Genomic DNA, 9,655 nt, shown 5'->3' on the forward strand with positions numbered 1-9,655 from the left:
GAGTCTCATTGCTGTACCCATATTTTAACTGTGAAATAGTACACCTTTTCTACTAATAGTTGACATTGTATTCCCTATAGTAATTAGATTATGGGTGTTTCTATTCCATTTTTTTTGGTAATCAGTTTAAATTCTTTTTGAAATGTTAAACTAGTCTTTGGGAAAACATTTTTTGTCCCAAACTTAGAATATGCATTACTCCCTCATTCTTGTATTTTAAAATCTGTCTACAAATTTAGATCTCATTCTTTGATACCATCTACATAGCTAGTTTTATCTTATTTCCTCTTTTCTTATAAATTGACAACTTTCAGTGATGTTAGGTAAACATTGACTGTATGTCTAAGTCCTTCAGCCTCCTGCCTGACTTCATAGGTCCCAAAGATACCTCTTAGATTTGTGTTTGTGTTAGAGAGTGTCCACCATCTGTTGGCCTCATGTTGATTCTTCTATACCCTTCTCTTTATCAGAGTAGTAGGAAGACTGCAAAATACATTTCCCAAAATCCCTTGCTAGCTGGCATCCAATGGAGGGCAGGACATGAAGGCTGGAGGGAAGAAGCCATTTTTTAAAAATACTTTCTGCTTGCACCTGTGGCAGTGCCAGCAGCAGCAGCCACACGGACAGCAACAGTGGTGAAACAACAGCAAGATTAACAGTTTGGGCAAGAACATAGAAGCAAGGGTGCCTGGTGAGCACAGGTTCCTGGGGTGCTGCTCAGGCAGTAGTTCTCCAAAGGAGGCAGCCTCTATGGCACAGTGTCCATGGGCTGTGGGTAAAATCATTTTCCCTTTTGTCCTCCAGCTCTACGTGCAATCACAGTTTAGTGCAATTGCCAGTCCTTGGATAACCTAACCCTTCTTGTTTTACTCCTCTAACCCATTTCTATATTTTCATAACAGATTCCTTACATTAAATGCCCTCTGTCAAACACAGATCTGTTAATGTTCTCCTGATTGAGTAGGGTCCAATGCAAGCTCGTAGGAATTTCAGCATGTGTGTGCAACATCAGCAGATGCGGTGCACCCGGAATGAATTTCATCATATCCTGGAAAAACGTTTGAGGAAGACTCAATTGACAACGTCAACTCTGCACACCACTGTTCTTTATCTCTTGGTAAAGAATCATCAACCTCTCAGATCCAGTGAAAGATTTTATGTTATTCACTGGCATTTAAAGACACTTGTTTGTGCTGTGCTTATTTCCCAGGAGGTCTGCATTCAAATTATTGGGGAAAAAATGCAAGACTTTTGCATCTGTTGAGCCCTTTCTTCTTTAAGGCATATGATCCATCACTCTCATCTCCCTGCTTTTTTCTTCCCCTTAGTCTCCTAAGAATTTTGAATGTATTTTCTTTTGATATTTCTTCTTCCCTTTTCTTTAGGAACTCTTCATCTTTGCAGATAAGCTGGCATTCAGAAGGAGGACACTTGAGAAAGAAAGGAAGCCAGTAAAATAATGCTATCACAGAAGAAAGGATGAGGTCAGTGTGGGCTCTAGTCTTATGCCACAGGTTAATTATCATCATATGTAGCCTCTAATTAAGATAAAATATGGAGAATATCTTATTCCCCCACAAAATGAAAAGGAACTTAGCTTAAACTATGGAATAATTTCATAGGTTACCACAGTCAAATTCATGCCCATACCTCTATATTCAGGAACTCTCCCTTCATCATCCTGAGCAATGAGGAAGGGGACTACTGACTCCAAATTTTGGAAATATTTATGTCATGGCCCATTGCCCTGATGGATTTGTTGACCTTTAATATTTAGAATCTCTGCCTCTATGCATGTTACCCCCTGATATCGGCATGTAACACAGATATGGTAGATTTAGAAGATGACACTTGATTAGACACAAAATGTGGAAGAAAAAATATCAAACTGTGTAGCTGAATGTTACCCAGAAGTGAAGAAAGGCATGCAGCCAGATTTCCCCAGCTCTTTGTTTCATCACATGATGTTGCTTGGATATCAGCTTATCAACAGACTTCCACCACCACCACCAGCATATAAACAGAGTCCGCGTAAGAAAACTACACTGAATAGAAATGGCAGCTTTTAAAAGTGGGGGAACTACAGTATAGGGTAAGTTCTTTTTAGGCAAATCTGTCTTTTTGTTTCAGATATATTATTTTGTAGATGTTTCTCTCCCTGAATTCCATGAGTATTTTAATCAAATTTTATCAGGTATAGGCCACTTGAATAGGTAAGATAAATTTATTCAGCAGTAGCCCCAGAAAAGCACACATGAATTGTTGCCAGAAGAAAGAGCATCAGTCATTTCTTTATGCCATTTGAGGAGAGAAGAAATCTTTCCAGCTTGAAGCATATTTATTCTCTGTTCTACAGATCTGGAAAATGGGAGGAGGGATATTGAAATGATTTGAGTACAGGATAGAGCGTAGGCGTCAATCACAGAGAATATTACAGGAGTATATCTTGGTTGGTATGGTTTCTGAAGTGCACATTGAAGGAAAGCAGTACTAACTAAAATATTTATAGTTTAATTTATACATTTATATAGCAGAAACAGTACACACAGAGATGTTGACTAACGTTTTCCTAATAAATTTCTCTTCTGGAAGAATGGAACCTTCGATGTGTGAACTCAGATCAGTCTCCACATGTATTACAATACTCCTTAAGCATGTGTATGTTTGTGAACCTATGAGTGTGCATGTGTTTGTGTGCATGAACATGCGTGAAGGTCGGGTAGAGAGAGAAGAAATTGGCATAAAGTGAGAGCATTCTATATTCACGATTTCAGTGAATCAAACACCCAGTGAGGTAGGCATTGTAACTGCTGTCTTAAGGATGAGAGGGCTGAGGCTTACAGAAGGAAAGAAACTCAAGTCTTTCTAGTTCTAAAGGCCACACAGCCTCTATTACAGTTTATTTTCTTCAGTTAGTATACGTGCAGGTATTAATAATAATCTATGTTTAGCAGATTGTTACTATGCTTGATTTGCTGTGGTCTTACTTTCTATCATTCAGTAATTCACACTGCTAACAAAGACAAAGGAGTAAGCAGAGGGGAAAATACTCTGGGTTTGCACTCTGTGACTTGGCAACCTATTCCAATATGTCTATTCTTGCTGGATTGTTAAATTCATATTATTATACACACTTCAGACTCTAAACCCTAAATCACCAGGAAAGGAGACTTAATCATAGCAAATGTGACTCTTTTATTCTGTATCTTTCTCAGGCAAGTGGAAACACGACAAGTTTAATAGTTTATTTTATAGTACAATGCTATAAAATTGCACATCTAAATTGCAAGAAGTGGAGAATGACGTAAAGGCATACTACACTGCCACTAAAAATCATATTTTTAAGGAATATTTAATGATCTGAGAAAGTACACAAAATGTATAAATTATGATCTCCCTTTTCTAAAATTACACACAATGTACACAGAAAAAATAAATAAATAAATAAAAGGAAAGTGAAGCTCAGAGTGGTGCCTCATACCTGTAATCCCAGCACTTTGAGAGCCTGAGGTGGAGGATAACTTGAGCCCAGGAGTTTGAGACCAGCCCAGGGAACATAGGGAGATCTTATCTCTACTAACAATTTAAAAAATAATTGGGTGTGGGGTGTGTACCTGTAGTCCCAGCTACTCACGAGGCTGAGGTGGGAGGATGACTTGAGCCCAGGAGTTCAAGACTGCGGTGAGCTATAGTCGCACCACTGTGCTCCAGCCTGGATGATAGAGTGAGACTCTGTCTCAAAAAAATATATAAATAAATAAACAAATAAAAGGAAATCAACCAAATGCTAACAATAATTATGGATAGTTAGATGCAAGTTGAGTATGCCTTATCCAAAATGCTTGGGACCAGAAGTGTTTTGAATTCCAGATTTTTTTTTTTTGATTCAGGAAAATTTACATTATCTTTGCCAGTTGAGCCTCCCAAATTCAAAAATCCAAAATCCAATATGCTCCAATGAACATATCCTTTAAGCATCTTGTGGGCACTAAAAAAGTTTTGGATTTGGAGCTTTTCAGATTTTGGACTTTTAGATTTGGGATGCTCAACTGGTATGAGTAATCTTATTTTCTTCTTCAATTTTTAAATTTTTCCAAATCTTCCTAAACAACATATATTACTTTTAGAATCAGATATGAAAATCAATATTATTTAAAATTATCAAAAAATTACTATTATAAAAATAGTATGCTCTACAACACTCCTGTTCCAAACAGTTAGAAAGACAAGGGCTCTGAATTATTCCTTAACTTCCCAAATAATTAATAATTATTTTCATATATAAAGGGTGAGAATAGGAAAAGGTGTGGAATTAAGTAGTCTGGTGATGTCCAATTACTTGGAAATGTGAGCAAATGTTCTTATCCCTTAGAACAAATTACATTTTTAAAAATTCATTTACTTGCTTACTTATTTACTTAAGTACATCCCCAAAATTGGTTGAGCTAAAAGAAATTTTATGCTATGCTTTGTTGTTTCTTGGAGGTATAGGATAAACGATGGGACAAAACTGGAAAAGACAACAAAAGCTTTGGAATGTTCCACAACTTCCTTTTATTCGAGTTCCTCCCTCCATCTATGACGCTTCCTTACTAAAGGTATGGCTTTTTTTTTTTTTTTTTTTTTTTTTTTTCACAGATAGAGTGACCTGTCTGTCTCTCCTTCAAGGTTTGAGGACTTTTTCTGCTGTCTTTGTTTACCTAGCATTAGGAAGAATATTGGCCGCATAATAAGCCCTTGCTGCATGTTGAAGGCCATTCATAAGTGAACGAATGAGCACTTGGGTAACCTCCTACACTCGTCCCATTTCAGGAGCTCTGGTAGACGGTCACCTCTTCGTGGCTGACCCACTGTCAGTGATGGGAAACTCACTAATTGGCCACACTGTGGCTCCCTGTTGGAGAGCTGTTAGTTCCTTTTGGTCAAAGTTAGTTAAAGCCATTCTCATAAATACACTGTAAAAATTTCAGTTCTCGGCCGGGCGCGGTGGCTCACTCCTGTAATCCCAGCACTTTGGGAGGCCGAGGCGGGTGGATCACGAGGTCAGGAGATCGAGACCATCCTGGCTAACATGGTGAAACCTCGTCTCTACTAAAAATACAAAAAAAAAAAAAAAAAAATTAGCCGGGCGTTGTGGCGGGTGTCTGTAGTCCTAGCTACTCAGGAGGCTGAGGCAGGAGAATGGCGTGAACTCGGGAGGCAGAGGTTGCAGTGAGCCGAGATCGCGCCACTGCACTCCAGCCTGGGTGACTGAGCAAGACTCCGTCTCAAAAAAAAAAAAAAAAAAAAAAAAAAAAAATTTCAGTTCTCTCTGAAACCCTCAAGGAAGGATCAACAACAAGGTAAAAATATTAGTAATGTTACCTGTTACTTCTCATTTAGGAAGTTTAGGGTTTTACTAAGGAAAAGAGGTAGGCATTTTCTGCTTTGTAAAATAAAATCATCACTTTTAAGATTTTTATCTTCTATGGAAACTCCCATTGTACTTTGGAGTCCTGCTCTTGAAATTGGCTTACAATTTTCATATTATCTTGTTCTCAATCATTTTAAAAGGCAAAATTAGTTATTCAGGAGTGGAATTCATCCTCTTCAAATATGTTATCCTTTAAAACATCCACTTCAGAAACTAAAGCTGAAATAGTGTCTCAAATTATGAAGTACTTGGCTTTGCTACTTTCACTCTAGATATATTTTCAATACTAAGTTTAAGGCCAAAAAAAACAAAAACAAAACAAAACACTAACTCACAGATTTCAGGCCCACACAAAATGTCTAACAGGTAAAAGTCACCTTACTCTACCTTTACATATAATTATCTTTAGTTTTTATTGCATAGTTATCAACCCATTTTGAAAATTCTGTTATCATTTTGAATTTTTTGGCCTAGGGTGAACTTATTTTATCTTAATTTTTCTAAAATGTTGATGCCACTATCTGTTTCCCTATCTGTAAAGTGAACACAATAAATTGCTCATCTCATAGGATTGTTGAAACTTAAGAGATTATGCATGCAAATGCATGCAAATGCAAAATGTTGAGCACCGTATATAATGAACACTTAAGATATATTAGGTATGCAATAGTAATTGAAATCCTGACACTTCTTGTTTCTTTCTACCTTTAAGAAAGTAGCCTTCTAAATGGTCTCTCTACCAATGGTCTCTTTCCTCAAGCCCATTCTCCACTGCAGGGCCGTTTCTTTTTTAAATGCAAATCTGGTCAGTTAAGAGTATGGTGTTTCAGCTTGGATCATTTGTTGGAAAGGCGTGGGAAGCTGTCCTGTGCATTACAGGATGCTGAGCACATCCCAGGCCTCTACTCACTGAATGCCAGGAGCACCCCCTCCTCCTCCCACCAAATAGGACAATAAAAAAATTTTGCAGGCATTGCCAAATGTCCCCTGGGGTCAAAATCATCCCTGTTGAGAGCCACTGCCTTAAATAAAGACCTTTGGTGGCTCCTCATAGAATATTTAATCCTTAAACTCAACATAGTTAAAAGGTTTCCATCATCTTCCCCTAACAGTCTTTTCACAATCAGACTCTGTTCCCTTTGAACCAAAAAGAAAAAAAAATGTTAGAATTTCTAACAGGTTTCCAGATGTTGTGCATGCCGTTTGAGAACCAGTATTCTAGTCCCTTAAGGAAACTCCTCATCTAAGACTCAGATAAGATGATCATCTCATTTAGAAAACCTTCCTTGACTGCTTAGGGAGCTTGTTTACATTCTTTGTTTTCATGGCACCTTTTTACTAATGATATAATGAACCCTTACCACATTACTCATCCATCTATCTCCCTTGCTTACTGAGAACTTACAGTGGAAAATTTTCTGCCAGTCCAGAGGCCTGGCATACTTCAGCTCTGTGTAGCTTATTACAACCTACTTTCCTCAAGAAGGATCAAAGAAATTATAAGATCCTGGAAATCCTTAGCTGTCCCTCAGTTCAAGACAATTACCTAGAATTTTTTACTCACATATTTTCATCATCATCCAGATTAGCAGAAGACTGTTTAAGCAAATGAAGAGAGGAAACTCCCCAATTGTTATTTTCCAATTGTTGCATATTAAAAAAAAAAACATATGTTTAGCAAGAAAAGCCTCTTATTTCCATAAAAGTTTGCTTTGAGTACATCACAATTTGAATGCTGTGGAACTCCACAGACTCATCAAAATCACCTGTTCTGTTCCGACAGGCCCTCAACCAAGGGCAACAGCGCTACTTTTACAGCATTATGAGGATTTACAACTCCAGGCCCCAGTGGGAGGCCCTGCAGACCCGCTACATTCACAGCCTTCAGCACCAACAGCTGCTTGGTAAGTTTAACTACGTGATCCAAACTAAGCACCTAAGGAATCAACTCGTGCTGTAGCCAGAAGTCGTTTCCAGATAAATAATTCAAGCACAATGGCATCTACTGGCGTGCTATTTTATCAACATAGCTGGTTAGCCAAGTTTCAAAGTGCTTATTCTTGACAATGGAAAGCAAGGTTTTATGGGTAAATTAATAGGGTTTAAAGAAATTCGAGTATGGATTGTGATAAAATGTTAACTCTCTGAGATTTGTGAGAACTTAATGAAGTAAATCAATGGGTCTGGGCGTAGAAAACCAGGCGAGGCTCAAAGCACAGCTCAGCTCCTTGCTGTGTGCAAACTCAGAGGCTTGGTTTATTCACAACAATAATAGTTACATTTATTGCTCATTGACCACGTTCCAGACATTGTGCTAAGAGCTTTACATTTTCTCATTTTCTCTCCACTTTATGGCTGTAGAAAATGGAAGCTCAGGCAGGTTATGTAACTTGATTAAGATCACACACAGGTAATAAATGTCAGTTAGGACTTCAAGCCAGAGCTGTCACCTCCAAAGATTATACATTTTCAGCCCCATCCTCTGCTGTCTCTCCTCTTCTTTCAACCTCTTTAGATTTTACGAAGCACAAATGAAATAATGGTTGTGAAAGACCTTCACAAATTATAAGCATCAACTTACCGAAAGGCATAATTGTTGTAAAGTCCCTTTTCTTGCAGGAAATGCTTTCAGTTGGTGGCTGCCCTTCATCATACCATTCTCCTAACTCCACTAGAGTGCTTTTTAAACAAAAATCTACTCACTTGGCTTTAGCACATCTACTTTATGCTGTTGTTTTTATATTTACACAAAAGGAAGGCATGGTTTTTGCAATTGATTTAATAAAAACAATAACAATAGTTACCTTTTATTGAGGACTTCCTGTGTGTCAGGTGCTCTTCTAAGAACTTTGCAGGTATCGTGTTTAACACTCAAACATCTCTATGTGGCAGGTGTCTTTATGACCTACAGTTTACAGAAGAGAAAACTAAAACATGGACAAGTTAAATAGCTTGACCAGGGTCATGCAAGTATTTAATAGTAAACAGAGAAGCCGAGATTCAGTCTGGTCCCCATGATTGTCTGAAGTGTCACTAGAAGCATCATCTAGTAGCTTTGTTTTTAGAGCAAAATTGCATAGAAGCCAATGAATCCAGAAACAGAAGTATTCAATGCTTAGTGCACATAAAATCCACCAGGTACCTTATTAAAATGCAGATTTCCAAGATTAACCCTCTGAGTTTCTGATTCAGAAGGTCTTTAGAGTCATAAATCTGCATTTTTAATAAGGATTTCGAAAAAGCATGTGGCCTCAGCCCCAGGATTCACCAGTTGGTGGTCTGCAGACTGCACGTTGAGAAACACTGAGAGAGATCAAATATATCTTTCTGGTTTGAAGAAAGTCTTGATATCGAAGATATCATGGCTCAAGTCCCTTTCCAAATAATTTGACATGTTAATCAATGACTAAGTGTTTATTAACTTATTGAATGAGAAATACAAAAGAAGAAAAATATACTTACAGTCTTCAAAGATCATATAATCTGGGCATGCTTACCACAAGAGTAGAATAAATTTTGTACACATAAGTAAATATTTGCAGTTTTGATTTCTTATTTGCCTTGTAAAATTGTTGATTTTGAAGTTTCTCTCATTTCTTTCTCCTAGGCTATATTACTCAACGGGAAGCCTTGTCTTATGCTCTTGTACTTAGAGATTCAACCAAGAGAGCCTCAGCCAAGGTAGCTCCTCAAAGAACCATTCCCCGGAAAACTTCAGCCATGACAAGAAGATATCCATCAGTACTACCTGTATCTGTGGTTCTACCTAGGGCCCAAAGTAAAAGGTGCCAAATGCTCAGGAACTGAGACTTGGCAGCATTTTCAGAAACAGGAAGTTTGCCCATGTATCCCTGGTATCTAGTGGGTGCTTTGTGCATATTTGTTGAATGACAGTGAATAATTTCTAATATAAACCCCAGACCTAAAATAATTTCTGATTCATATAAATTTGGCCAGCAAGACCAAGAGGTTTAAGAGCAATGGAGCCGAGAGTAAGCAAGCCTTTCCACATAACATCCGTAGAGTAAAAGGACTTTTAAAGCTTTCAAAGTAAAAATCTACTTTGGATTAGAACCTCCCAGAGAAGTCCCCAAAACAGTGAAAGGGGACAAGTGACCAGAAGGGGCCAGGTCCTCTGTCACTGGGTGACCATTTCTAGCAAACTATCATGTATACATTTTGAAAATATACGAAACAACACAGGATTAACACTGATCATAGAGGGCTTACAAAATCATATCA

General features: G+C 37.9%; 1 protein-coding gene across 2 annotated transcripts; it reads left to right on the forward strand.

The window, feature by feature from the left end:
• The first annotated feature begins 1,142 nt into the window (after positions 1-1,142).
• On the forward strand, positions 1,143-9,248 carry FAM216B (family with sequence similarity 216 member B). 2 transcript variants are annotated; one of them, XM_031001359.3, is made up of 4 exons: positions 1,143-2,092; positions 4,486-4,598; positions 7,197-7,317; positions 9,021-9,248. In XM_031001359.3, the coding sequence occupies exons 2-4, from the start codon at positions 4,500-4,502 to the stop codon at positions 9,218-9,220; spliced, it is 420 nt and encodes a 139-aa protein (XP_030857219.1). In that variant the 5' UTR covers positions 1,143-2,092; positions 4,486-4,499; the 3' UTR covers positions 9,221-9,248. The 2 variants fall into 2 exon arrangements, with proteins under 2 accessions (XP_030857219.1, XP_063553359.1); XM_063697289.1 differs by having other exon boundaries at positions 2,012-2,092; positions 4,492-4,598.
• Positions 9,249-9,655: the final 407 nt, after the last annotated feature.

This window comes from Gorilla gorilla, chromosome 14, assembly GCF_029281585.2.
Source record: "Gorilla gorilla gorilla isolate KB3781 chromosome 14, NHGRI_mGorGor1-v2.1_pri, whole genome shotgun sequence".
Taxonomy (NCBI): Eukaryota; Metazoa; Chordata; class Mammalia; order Primates; family Hominidae; genus Gorilla; species Gorilla gorilla.

Coding starts and splice junctions, on each gene's coding strand:
- FAM216B (XM_031001359.3), top strand. CDS start 4,500: ATGGGACAAAACTGGAAAAGACAACAAAAGCTTTGGAATGTTCCACAA. Junction 4,599..7,196: donor ATGACGCTTCCTTACTAAAG/GTATGGCTTTTT, acceptor CTGTTCCGACAG/GCCCTCAACCAAGGGCAACA. Junction 7,318..9,020: donor TCAGCACCAACAGCTGCTTG/GTAAGTTTAACT, acceptor TCTTTCTCCTAG/GCTATATTACTCAACGGGAA.